General features: G+C 44.9%; 1 protein-coding gene across 5 annotated transcripts in view; it reads left to right on the forward strand.

Moving 5' to 3' along the window:
* The window catches only part of NPHP4 (nephrocystin 4), a 103247-nt gene that overhangs the window by 70505 nt on the left and 18813 nt on the right, over positions 1–13929 (forward strand). For 4 of the 5 annotated variants that reach the window (XM_034753047.1, XM_034753051.1, XM_034753049.1 and 1 more), the window contains 5 exons: positions 73–236; positions 506–697; positions 1422–1609; positions 3585–3745; positions 7006–7186. In XM_034753047.1, coding sequence (XP_034608938.1) covers positions 73–236; positions 506–697; positions 1422–1609; positions 3585–3745; positions 7006–7186 — 886 coding nt within the window. The remainder of the gene's footprint in view (positions 1–72; positions 237–505; positions 698–1421; positions 1610–3584; positions 3746–7005; positions 7187–13929) is intronic. The other variant, XM_034753050.1, reaches the window with a different exon arrangement.

The raw sequence follows: 13929 nt of genomic DNA on the forward strand, positions 1-13929 counted from the left end.
GCCCTGCCCCTCACCGCTCTATCACCACCCAGCTGGGAACGGTCCGTTTCATGGGGCGCCCTTGTTTGTCAGCAGGAGCTCCCACATGGAGGCAGCCGCGGTGGCATAACGCACTTGGAGGCTGACCTCAACCCCAGCTCCTTGATCCTGGATTCCTCTGCAAGCGACCAGCTGCAGGAGCTGCCATTCACGCCCGTGCACGCGCCTATTGTTGCCATGGGAACACAGACTGGAAGGTGAGGCTCTAAGGCAGGGCTAATGGTAGCTGGAATGGGAACAGGGGAATTGCTGCCTGAGCGATGCAAGCACATGGGGGTGGAGTTCTGTGATGTTCAACAGTCCCGCACATGTCATCCTGCCTCTTACTGAAAATGTCCCTAAATGCTTCTACCTCACACAGAACCCCGTCCGGAAGATGCTGGGGTGGCAGGAGGGACCTGGCAGAAGGGGTCAGGATTCCAATGGCATCTGGGTCCCAGGAAACTCAAAGCCATTTCTCTTTCAGCTCTAGCTCTGTCCTCACTCGGGCCTCTCTGTCTCGCTTGCATGCCGCTGGCTTTCCAGAAATCCTGGACTGTAACAAGGAGCCAGCAGAAGTTGTGGACCCTGCAGACCCTGTGAACTTCAACCCTCAAAGGGAAGAAGCTGACTTCTTGCAAAGCAATGAAATCATTTTGCAGTTCCTTGCCTTCACCAGGTAATGCCCTGAAATCCTACTGCCCCATTTTCAGGTTGGATTCACATCTCTTCCTGCAATAGCATCCATTTCCATACTGATCTGCGTGCTGCTCTTTGGCTTGATGATTCTGACAGGTCCTCGTATCCATCTCCCATGCCCCTTCCTTAGGACTTTCACCTTGCTTGGCTGAGGCATGTCTGAGCAACTGCCATGGTAACAAAAGCACCAGAAGTGCCTGTGAGACAATGAACGTTCCATTTTAGATGTTTTATGCATTGAGTCAGTTCCAAATTAATTTTTTTGTTCACATTAGCCAGATTGTAATGTAAAACTAATTACTGAGTAACTCCTTATTTACAGACAGGAAAGCTTCACTTGGAAAGGCTTTTCTGTGATGGTCGTTTTATCTTGATTATGCACCATTTGTGTATTTTCCACTGACTACAGTGCACTGTAATTCTGAAAGTAAAATACCATTCCCACCTGGTCTTGAAGCTGGGAACTCTGTACCAAAGAGCAGAAGTCACATGTACTACGAGTTCATTGAAAGCAAAAAAAACCCTTGTCCTTCCTGTCATGATGGCTTCAAAGGAAGCCTCCCAAACCAATTTGAATACACTTAATATCATGGATCTTCCCCAGTTCATTTGCTTCTCAAATGGTTCACAAGCACTTGCAAAGCACATACAAATTGCTGGGTCTGTAACAAGAGGAGTTAATCCAGAGATGTTTTTTGGTCAAGGATTCCACAGGATGGCCTGGGGACAACGTGGCCCAAGACTATGTATTTCACCTTCCAGTTTTACCGTTTCCCACCAGTCACAACACCACGACTGCAGCTGGTGAAGATGGACCAGTCTGGGACCGCCAGTTCAGCTGCATCTTCCCATATGTTATTCCAGATCAACAAAGATGGAACCCTTAGGAGTGGTAAGCTCTAGTGGTGGAAGGGTGTTTGAAAAAGGAGGGATGTTACAGCACTTGCCAGATGGTCTGTCCTCTGAGGAAGTCCTGGAGGCTGTAGCCAATTGTTTGAGAGTTATATGAGATGTCCAAATACTCCAGTCTCCATGCAGTTTGAAGGGAGACATAGCAGAGCTATATGAAATAATGAACAGGGTAGAGGTGGTACATAAGACATTCTAATTTACCCTTTGTCATCATCCTGGGTCAAGGCGCTACTCAATGAAATTAAAAGACAGCAAATTTAAAACAGATACAAGGAAACCTTTTAATATACCATGCGTAACTAACTTGTGAAACTCATTGCCACAATAAATCATTTAATCCAAGAGTTTAACAGGATTCAAAACTGGACTAGACAAGTGTATGGAAAACCAGAGTTACAGCAGAGAGGATACAGATTTATAAGGGGTATAAATCTCCATGCTAACTGATTGGGGCTAGGAAGAAAACCTCCCTATGGCCTGAGCATTTTTTAGTTCCTTACTATGGGGTTTCTTGTACCTTCCTCTGAAGTGTCTGCCTGTTGGAGATGGGAGGCTGGATCAGATGGACCACAAGCCTTCTAGCTCTATTCTTTGGGTGCTAAATTCTTCCAATCACCTGGGCCTTTCTCTAGGGTTTAAAAATGAATACTGAAGCGTGTCAATGCTTTAAGCCTTTCTTGCAGTTTATCAGCAAAATTGTTTCTTTCTTGCTCGGCTAGTATGTTATGGTAAGAGGAAAATCCACTGGGAGAGTTCAGTTACATTTTTGAATAGTTCAAATGAGATTTTTGTCAATCAGGTTTAGGCTTAGCTCCAAGTCAAGGTAATGGACTAGTATCTGCTATAATATCAAGCTTCCATTAGTTTATACACCATATAATTAAAAGTGTGCAAAATGTCAAGCCATAAGGCAAAACATCAATAAGTGTCAGTGACACAATTCAGAAATGTAGACTGCTGACTCCAGCGATAGCTAAGCAGATGTAGAGAGAAAGACAAAACATCTAAGCAACCAACCTGTAGTAATGCAATCAGATTCTCTTAGCAAAATGGTTTTTTTAATGTCTTATTAAATTCTTGTCCCAAGGGATGCAAAACTAATCTCCCACCTCCTACAGAGCATTTTTAGTTTGTAAAGTTCCTTCCCCATGTGGAATAGCTAATGAAAATTAATAAGGAAAATCCACATTAATTTATTTTTTTGTGGGTGGATGTCAATCCCAACATGAACTTGAAAGTGACTGATTCAGGGAGTTCATAAATGGTTTGATCCTTAGGTTGATGAGAATGAAATTACAGCTATAAAGAGGAAATCTGGTCCAGTGGCTAGGGTGCTTGTGTGACTTGGCAGACGTAGGTTCAATTCCTGCTCTGTGCCCAAGGTCACACAGGAAATCCATGGCAGTCACTCTGTGCCTCAGTTCCCCATCGATAAAATGGGGATGTCCTGCCCAGGGCCGGCTCTGTTGTTTTTGACGCCCCAAGCAGTGCACCGAATTGCCGCCGCGGACGGCGGGGGCAGTCTGTGTGCCGTTAGGGCGGCATGTGCGTTTCCGCGGCGGCGGCAATTCAGTGGCAGCTTCTGTCTTCAGCCGGAAGACAGAAGCCGCCGAATTGCCACCGCGGAAACGCGCGTGCCACCCTAACGGCACACAGACAGCCCCCGCCATCCGCGGCAGCAATTCGGCGCACTGCTTGGGGCGGCAAAAACACACAGACTGCTGCCCCTTTCAGATTGCCGCCCCAAGCACCTGCTTGGAATGCTGGTGCCCGGAGCCGGCCCTGGTCCTGCCCTGCCTCACAAGGGTGTAGTGGGGATAAATACAGTAAAGATTGTGAGGTTCTCAGAGACAGTGGTACTGGGAGTCACAGGGGTCCCTTCGATAGCAATGAGTCTCCTGAGAAGCCATGGAGGATTAATTTACGTTGTCAGGAATACATTCTTTTTCCTGCAGAATCTCCAGGGTTGCAGCTGAAGTATATGGTGGATCCTGGTTTTCTGAAGCCAGGAGAACAACGCTGGTTTATACGTTATATAGCTGACCATAACCTACAGATTGATATTTGGGATGGAGATTCTTTGCTCCTCATTGGATCTGCTGCAGTTAAGCTGAAGGTATGAAACTTTTCCCAGACTAAATCCATAGCTGCTGATAATGGAGAAAAAGGCCAGAATCTCTACTTACAAAGTACAAGAACTCTGGCGAAGGAACCTTCTTTGGTTGTGTTTGTACAGCACCGTGCACAATGCGGAAGAGCCCTAGGCTCTGTTACTCTACAAATAAATATTAAAATAGTAACCATGCTGTAGCTGGCAGGGATGGCTACTGGATAGGGTAAGTTCAGGAAGTTTCTTACAAATGTGCATGGATTTCTTTGGTGTTAAAATGTGAACAATTTGTCATAGTGTGTAAAATGTTTAGAAAAAAGGGGTGGTGCTGTGAGGTTCCTTGTGCTCCTGGAGGCCCTGCGGGGGCAGAACTAGAGCATGAACATTCCCCGCTGATTCACTGGACAGGCTCACTCTGGATAGCAGCAGCACATGTGACTTTGGCCCCGCCAGGGTGCCGCATTCTTGTTCTGGAGAACCACCACCTGCACTGCAAGGTTGGGCCAGTCTCTGTGCCCCTTGACTCCTCTGCTTCTCCACTGAGGTTGCCAACGAAGGGGGAAACCAGTGCCAAATGGCAGGAGATGGTTTGTGGTGTAGACACTTGTTCCCCAGGAAATGGTGTGAGACCCCCTAGTTCCCTGCAAACAGGCCACCAAACAGCCCCGGCGGAGTGGGAATTTCTATTAACTGCTAAGCTGTCTGGATTCAGCACAGTGACCTAGCGGTGAAAGGTTCGTATCCTGCTCTGAATCGCCGAAAGCATCCACTTCCCTCCCCTCGCTCCTGAATGCAGTGACGAGTGCTAATGGCCTTCTGTCCAAATGGCCAGAACAATCGTCTCCATTTCTAGAGCTTCTTTGTACTATTACACTATGTTAAGTAGGCAACAGTTGTGCTATGTCCAGAAAATACGACTCCCTTGTGTGTGTGGTGGGAATGGGGGGTTTCATTATCAGCTTTAATTGTACAGCAATTTACGTCTCCTATGGAAGTTTCTCTGATTCTTGCCTGAGTCAGAGATTCTCAGGCCAGACGGGACCATTGTGACCATCTAGTCTGACCTCCTGGATAGCACTGGCCAGAGACCTGCCCTGAATTAAATCCTATCTGAACTAGAGCACATCTTATAGAAACACAGCCAATCTCGATTTAAAGATTTCCATTGCTGGAGAATCTACCGCAACCCAGGGTAAGTTGTTCCAATGATTAATTACCCTCACTGTGAAAAGAATGCACCTTATTTAGAGTCTGAATTCGTCTAGCTTCAACTTCTAGGCATTGGAAAGTGTTGCGCCTTTTCTGCTAGATTGAAGAGCTCTCTATTATCACATTTTTGTACCTCATCTAGACATACACTGTGATCAACTCTCCCCTTACTCTTCTTTTTGACAAGCTAAATAGATTCAGCTCTTTGAGTCTTCCACTATAAAGCATGTTTTCCGATTCTTTGTCATTCTCATGACTGTTTTGTGAACCCTCTCCAACTTTTCAACATCTTTCTTGAATTGTGCACATCAGAACTGGACACAATATTCCAGTATTGGTCACACCAATGCCAAATATAGAGATACTATAACTTTGCTACTCCTACTCGATATTATCCTGTTTATACATCCAAACACTGCATTAGCCACAATGTCCTATTGTTAGCTCATGTTCAGCTGATGATCCATTGTGACCTTAAGTACTTTTCAGTATCCCTGCTTCCCAGATAGAGTCCTCCCATTCTATAAATATGGCCTATGTTCTTTGTTCCAAGATATCTGACTTTGCATTTGGCCACACTGAAATGCAGATTGTTTACTTGTGCCCCGCTTACTAAGCAATCCAGATCATTGATCTGTCCCCTTTATGGTTTACCACTGTCCCAATCTTTGTATCATCTGCAAACTTTATTAGTGAGGATTTTGTTTTATTTCAAGCCATTGATATAAATGTTAAATACCAAGGGCCAAAAACTGATCCTTGAGGGACCCGACTAGAAACACATTCTTGATGATGATTCCCCAGTTACAATTACGTTTTGAGATCTATCAGCTAGCCAGTTTTTAATATGTGTCATGCTGATCTTGTATCATTTTAGTTTCTTAATCAAAATGTTGTGTAGTACCAAGGCTAACATCAACACTGTTATCTTTATCAGTCAAACTGGTAATCTCATAGAAAAAAGATATCCAGTTAGTTGACAAGATGTGTTTTCCATAAAACCATTTTGATTGGCATTATTTATATTACCCTCCTTTAATATCTTATTGAGTCCTGTATCAGCCATTATTTCGCCTAGGATTGATGTCAAGGTGACAGACCTATAATTACCTGGGTCATTTTGTTTACCTTTTTAAATACTGGCACTAGGGATGTAAAAGTTTAACTGGTTTAGGCTTACCGTTAACCAGACTTTAACCGTTAACCCCTGCAGCTGGCCACACCGGCGTGACCTCAGTCCTGGCCGGGCCATGATTTTTGGGCCTCTGTTCTCAAACAGTTCCCAATTACCATTCACATTTTTCTCTTAAGTTCTTTCTCCCAGCTGATTTGTCTCATCTCAAAACAGTAACCTCCCAGAAAAGCTCTTTTGAGCCTCACAAAACCCCAAAGATGTCACAAATGTACACAAGCTAAAAAGGTGCTTTTAACTGGTGTGGTGTAGTGCCCACTGTATTGTGGGAGCGCATTACACTTCACAGCAAGGATGTGCTAGTCAAGTGAGGGGAAAAGTGAAACAAGAGTTTCTTGGAACCTAAAACCAAAACAAAAGTAGGAAAAGCAAAACGTTTTAAAATGTGGTTAATGTTTGCAACCCAGGAGCTCCGCGTGATCTACAAGAGCAAAGGGTAACACGTGCAGGAACCCAGGAAAGACTGTCAGGGGGCACTTGCATAAGCCAGGAAAAGGTGAGATCTGATTTGAGGAGGGGGAGGCAGTCATGAGAATTTTCATCATTTACCAGATATCCTTTTATCTCACTGTTTGATGGGAGATCAGAAATGAAACCTATCCCCTTCCCCATCTCTCCTGTGTCACGTGCACACGCCGGCTCACTGAGACACTTCTCTTGAGCACTGGGGCTGCTGGCTTTGGATAAAGCATTTGTTTGGAACCCCCTTTCTCAACTCCCCCAAAGAATTGCATAGATGTAACAAACCATTTGCAAGATAAAACCAATGGTCTCTCTTGGGCATGTACCACTCTGGACAGTGCCTCTTGACAATAACAGCTACACACATTTTTTGGCTTCAGGATATGTTCCTCTTGCCCCACAGCACTTGCTTCGCCAGGGTCGGAGAGCAGTTCAGGTCCATCATGAGCTGGAGGTGATGACAACTGAATACGAGCAGGACACAACAGTGATGAGTGGGGACGTTCTCAGACATGGCACTGTGAAGCCCATAGGAGTCTACGCTGTTGTGAAAGGCCGACTTCACCTGAGTTTGGCCAATGTTGGTAAGAATCCCAGTTATTTTGGCTGATTCACCATGTTTTCTGATGAAAATTTGTTTCTTTCAGAAAGTGAGTAACTCAAGGTTTCTCATGTATTCTTCAGCATGCTCATTAGACACTTAACTCTGCTGGTTATCTTCATCATTGCAGTTCTAGCACCATTCTGGGGCATAGCTGGGAATCTGTTTGGTGGCTGATCTGTTACCTTCCCCCCTCCATTTTCACATAGCGATCACCTCCCAAAACAGAGATGCTTTTACCTGCCCCAGGATGCAGTCGAACTTTGCACGCTGATTTGATACAGTTGAAAAGAGCTATGCAGGGGCTAAGGTATGAAAACCATGCTGTCCCCGCTGAACAGCTGGGGCTACTAAGGGGCTGAGTTTTCAGAGGTGTTGAGTGAGGGTCAATAGGACTTACAGGTGACAAACACGTCTAAAAATCAGATTTGCGCAAGGTGGGTCAGCCAGGAGCAGAGCCCAGTGCAGTGGCCAACTTTCTGCTCCATGCTTCTTTTCCAGCAGTACGATTGCTCAGCACAGCTCTGGACATCCAGCAGTGTGTTAGTTAAAGGTCTATTGACATGTGATCTCAATGCTCGTAGCCGTGAGAAGTGTTGCCCCACTGGCCTTCAGGGCTGAATCTCAGCTCTTGTGGGGTTCATGAGCTTGTTTGGAAGCTGGCAAAGCTTAGGAGCCTCACACACAAGGGAGGATCCTGACATTGCAACTCGAGGGATATTTGGTGTCTGGCTATTCCAGAGTTTCCATTAACCAGCTATCAGCATTTTTGAGTTGTGTTGTGTTTGTTCACCAGCCATGAAATGGGAGCTGGGGATAATTTGATGGTGGTGCTCGAAGTTTGTCTAATTTCAATGCTTCTGCCAGTGCCGCTGTAGCTTCTTTTATAACGCCTCAAGCAGCCATCCCTCTGCACCTGCTTCTGTACCGAGGGCAGAGTGCTCTCGTCTTTCTTCGGAAGCCTGTGAGAGTCACAGCAAGGCTAGGCTGGGTCAGAACTGCCACCAGTGGGTTCTGCACTAAAAATGGCTGTAACTTTTTACAGTATTCCCAAAATTGCTTTATTCTGGCAAAATGCAAAGCACCCCCATGATACCATTGGAGCGATGAGTCTGGCCCTACAGGTTCCTGTGCATCTGAGGAAAGAGAATGCTTTTCTGAGACGCAGGAGAGCTCTGGGCTTGGGCTGTTGAGAGAATTTTCAGTTGCTTGAAAAAAATCAACAGGTTCTAAATGCCAGTCTCCTATTATCCTGTACCCACCCTCCGCCGACAATAAGTAATAACACCAGGCTACAGAAAGAGGAGGAAATGCACAGCTCATTACTTCTGTTTTGAGTTTTCTGCCTGCTTGTTTACAAATGGACAAGCTGAGGCAGCTTTGAAACAGACAATATGGAAACAGCGACACTCAATTAGGTACTAGCAAATAACTCCGAAACATGGGAGAAACAGACAAGATGCACAAAGCTGTACATATAAGAAAACCAAACTTGTAAGAACACTATGCTTCCTAGAATGTATTAGGTACTTTTTACATATATTTAATTCACCATCTTATAAATGTGCAGTGACTCCAGGTTTTAAAATCTTATCTTCAGAAGAAAGATTAGCTCCATTATATGATATCTTAAATTGTCATTTTCATACTTTGCCTGCAAGAGTGTGATAAGCTCCTAGGAAGGAGAGTCTGAGATTCATAACCCAGAGAACAGTTGAATGAAAACCCAGCAAAGGAAACTGATTAACAAAGGACAAATACTAGCAAAACAACAAGAACAATCACCACAAAAACCCACCCATCATACTGTATCAATACAACTGCCACTCTGATTTCTCTGGAAAAGTTTGTTTGATTTCAAAATAATATTAGTATGTTTTTTTAAATCCCTCGTAACATTGGGGCTTGAAGCGTTGAACAGCAGGCCTGTTCTGTAAACTGGATGATGTTGAGAGAGAGACAGAAATGGGGCTAAACATAGCCAAATAAGGGCATTTGTATTCCAGTCTTTGTCTGCTACACCCATTTCTGCTCCGTTCTACATCATCAGTTTGAAATCTAGGCAGTTTCAAAAAGCAAGTTCAAAGCAATTTCAGATACTGGCCCTCCCCCTGGGTCCCATTGCCCATTTGCATGGTTGTGCAACCTCATTTTGCTGGTTTTTTTAAATGCTCTTCCCCCTAGTTGCTGTGTGAAAGACCCACACAAACAATAAAGGGAAACTGACCATCCAGGAGCAGCGGCAATACTGCCTAAACACAAAGTGCTGTCATGCACAGTAACCAAACTGGAAAAGATGTCTGAAATCTCCTTCCGTTCTAGTAATCTTGGCTGTTACTCAGAACATTCTCCATCAAAGTGATTTTTTTTTTAAATTGACCATAACCCTTTAAACTGAGCTGCAGAAAAAGAAGCTTCTGCTACTCAGAGTGGCTAATCCTCCTATTGCCATTCACACTGAAGCGCTAGGCGGGATTAGCTGTAAATGGAGTTAAATGGCATCTTTATCGCATGATATTTTTCTGATTTTTGGTGCTTTAGAAATGATCAACAAGGTAATTTTAAATAACGAAGTTCATCTCTCTCAGAGATGAGCTCCGTAGGGTTGCAGGTTTCCAGTGGGAGAATGTGTGAACAGCCCGGGAGCAGTGTTCTCAGCAGAGCTGGCAGAAGCAGATTCTAGATCAGAGTTGCACTGACACTGTCCTTAACATTGTGAGAGCTTCGGGGCACATGCCCCGGTGGATAATGTTAATGTTCTCACTGTCCGTGTTAATATTCTCAGATGCCTAAACAGTTTGAGCTATTTCTGCTAATGACGCATTTGCAGGAGTTGTACACATGGAACGAGGATACATGTATAACTGGTAGAGTGTCCTTACATTCAAAAGCTGTATCTAGCTGTTGTATTTCGCATAGTGCCAGTCACCTTAGTACCTATATTTTGTAGGTCCTAAGACATAAGAACAGCCATACTGGGTCAGACCAATGGTCCATCTCGTCGGTATCCTGTCTTCCGACAGTTCATCACACACTGCAACAATACGTTACTCCCTGTGTTTACAAAAGACAGTCCTACAAACTGTAAAGTGGATGGTCTCATCACAGCTCACATTTTAAGGGTTGTACAGTTTTAACACTTGGCTCTTTGTTGTGCCAGAATCCTTCCCAGCTTGCTGTGGGGAGGCGTGCGTTGAATCAGCAGCTCTGCCATCTCTTGCAAGCATGCAGGGTGCACTCTTATCTGCACGTTGCGGATGCTGGCATGGTCCTGTCTTCATCCCATCTCTTTGGAGCTGCCCCAGCTGGGTGCAATTCCTCTGCTCCCCAGAGAGGGTGTGTCCAGGCTCAGGGGCGTGGGGAGGAGAATGCACTTCGGGCCCTCCCCTAGACACTTGTACAGGGCCCGCTGGAATCCAGCCCTAAATACTGACAAACAGTTTCAGGTGCTGCAGCCAAATGTCTCCAGTTCTCCACATTTATGGAGCTTTTATCTGAAGGACAGAGTGCATTTGTAGGTTAGGTGAATCCGCAGACAACGTTATAGCTTCATCCTGTACAGTTTGGGATAGCCTATATATGGATGTAATTACAGCAGCACAGAGAGGTGACAAGACAGTAAATTATCAGGGGGTAGCCGTGTTAGTCTGTATCTACAAAAACAACAAGGAGTCTGGTGGCACCTTAAAGACTAACAGATTTATTTGGGCATAAGCTTTCGTTGGTAAAAACCTCACTTCTTCAGATGCATAGACTTTCACTCTATGCATCTGAAGAAGTGAAGATTTTACCCACGAAAGCTTATGCCCAAATAAATCTGCTAGTCTTTAAGGTGCCACCAGACTCCTTGTTGTTGTTTTTTTTAAGACAGTAAATGGATCAGTGTTAGGGCTAGTTTTTCTTCACTTGATATATGAGCTAGTATGTGGGAGGAAGAGACATTGGAATAACAAACTTTGCCAGTGATACAAGCAAATGCCAGGGAGTATTTGGGCCTCTTGCCGGTAATGAAAGCCCCTCACCCTGGCTCCAGGGACTCTAGACAGCTATTGGCTCTTTTAAGATATGTATTTTCAGTGGTAGCAATAAAGAAAATCTATGGTTACTGCTGACTTTTTTTTTAAACCATCCTGCAGAATTCTATAGCAGGGATATAATTTTCTATTAAATTCATAGCAAGGTCCAAAAGACCTGTAGAAAAGTTATCATTTGCTATTAAAATCTACAGAACTTTTCTACAATGGGCACGTTTTCTTGTGGCCATGTTGGCATGGCACAGTATGTATTTTCTACAGTGGCAACCACTGAGGAGTGCACATTTCACTCAGAAAGCAAGACAATGTTTTAAGTCTCCCAAACTTGACCTTGTCTTACCAAAATGTTTAGTATTGTTTTTTGTCAGCCAATCAGTTCCTTTGGTAATTTCCATTCCTCATAACAACATTCACAAATTCCAAATTGCATTTACTTCATCTGAGAAGTAAGCTGGAGTGATAAAAGATTTAGCAGGAGGAGACGTTCATTTTTCAGTGGTGCTTTTGAAACCTGAAAAACTTTGGCAAAGTTCATGAGAGGCTCTTACAAAATCAGAAGAAATATGTCTACTTCAGTCCTGGGCAAACTGACTTTAAAATGCTGCAATGTGGGTGTTTGGGGAAGCAAATCTCTTTCTGTAGATACATGATGCCTCAACTCCTTAAATCTGAACTTCATTACACCAGTAGAGAGCGCAGGTTTTGCAGTGGCTCTAGTGAGGTTCTGTGAGGACTCCTGTGGACCGAGAATCAAGGACATGCATCTATAAAAAGCCTAACGGTACCTCCTTGGACACCCTTCCCTCCCTGGGTCAGAAGGAAGATGCTTTGGATAGTCTGTGACGCTTTTCCAGATCGACGCAAAAGGAAGCACCCGAGGTGCAGAGCGAGGCTCCAGCTGGTCAGAGCAACTGCAGAAGCAGCCAGAGTCATTCAGGGAACTTCCTACAGCTCTGTCGGACCCGCTGTTCCCTGTGTTGATTGGCTGTTTGCTCCAACCTTCCCCATTCCCCTCCCCCACACCTGCCTCTCCCACTCTCTTCTCCCCAGGCCTGCCCCTTCACCCCTCTTCCTTTTAACGTCACAGCCCCCGTCTCTGTCCTTACCATTCAGCTGATCACTTCCTAGTTACCTAACTCAACTGGGGCACCCCCAGGCTGTCTGCAGCCATCCCATAGTTCACTCTGCTGTTCTGGTCTCCCCCTCCCCGACCCTGCATCTGTCTGCTTTATTTTGATTGTCGGTGGTTCGAGGCAGGACTGTTGGCTGCTCTGTTTTTGTACAGCACCTAACACAATCGGCCCTACTCTTTGTTGGTCATGAGGCACTACTGTAATCAACATGACTGATAGTAATAAATGAACTGGAGGCCACTTAAGTGACTGCAGAAATCCACTGTTATGTTTCAAGGTCACAAAGCACACGCTGTGTTCTGCTCAATGAAACACTGAAATCAATGAAAAATGAGTACAAATAGGGTAATAGGAACACTCTTCGCTCTGACAAAGGGAAGCCCTGATGCGTCTGTATTTAAATTATACGGGCTAACTGTTCAGGTGGGGGCGCTGGATCAATATGTGTAACGTTCCTACCCCATAACTGTCCTGCACCGTGCTGTAAACACAGCTCTCTCTGCTCAGTCACACGCGTTGGTGCAGATGGATATGTTATGAACATTGCTCTGGGGTACGTCGATTTGTTTCGTATGCTTATTTGTTCTGGTTCTGTGAAAGGAACCAGCCTGAAGTTTGTCGAGAGTTGAGAAAGGGGAAAGAAAAATACATAGCCCGAGAAGGGAAAGTGAACTTTAATCACAGTACTTTGAGAAATGGAATTAGCTAAAACAATTTTTTTTAAAAATGGTTGCTCTTATTCTCTTGCCAGAGAACTGGTTAGTTTTGGGCTATGGTTGTGATAGAAGTTAGATACATTGGGCCAAATTCTTGATTTCACTGGAATTTTGCCAATTTATAGCAGCAGGGAATTTTTTTTACTGCATGTTGTGATCTGGTATCTGTGTCCTGCAGTGACATGAAGCAGGTGGCAGCAGGTACCCATGGGAGGAACAGTGTGCTGTATTAGAATAAATGTCACCTATAGGTGGAGTGTGAAATGAGACAGTGGTCTCACTCAGACTCCATTGTCCCTACTGATACTAACTGGCCCCTTGCTAGCAATACTGAGTGTGGACCGTGCAGACAAAACTCTCCTGGCTCCAAGAGGTGGTCCCACCAGAGCCGGGCTGAAGCATGTTAACCCCGTGTGTGGGTGAATCTTGCAATGCTGCTGTCTCTGCTGGAGATGAACAGAAGGCATTGGGATCCAGGGATGTCCACCTGGCACCTTCTTGAGCACTGAACTGTTATTAAAAACAAAGGTATTTTTGTGGGTGCTCAGTGGCTTAGTGGCCAGGGCACAGGATGGGGAGATCGGGGTTCTATTCCCAACTCTGCCACTGGCGTGCTGGGTGACCATCTGCAAGTCACTGTAACCTTTCCGTGCCTCAGTTTCCCCATCTGTAGAATGGGGATAATGATCCTGCCCTCCTCTGTGAAGTGCTTTCCGATCTGCCGAGGGTGAGTTCTATACAAGTGCTAGGTATTGCTATTAATATTGCAGTCACTGTTAACTCTCCTGTTGGCTTTAATGGAAGCCAAGTTAGGCTAACGGAGCACTTCAGAAAATCCTACCC

Source organism: Trachemys scripta, chromosome 19 (genome assembly GCF_013100865.1).
Source record: "Trachemys scripta elegans isolate TJP31775 chromosome 19, CAS_Tse_1.0, whole genome shotgun sequence".
Lineage (NCBI taxonomy): Eukaryota > Metazoa > Chordata > Testudines > Emydidae > Trachemys > Trachemys scripta.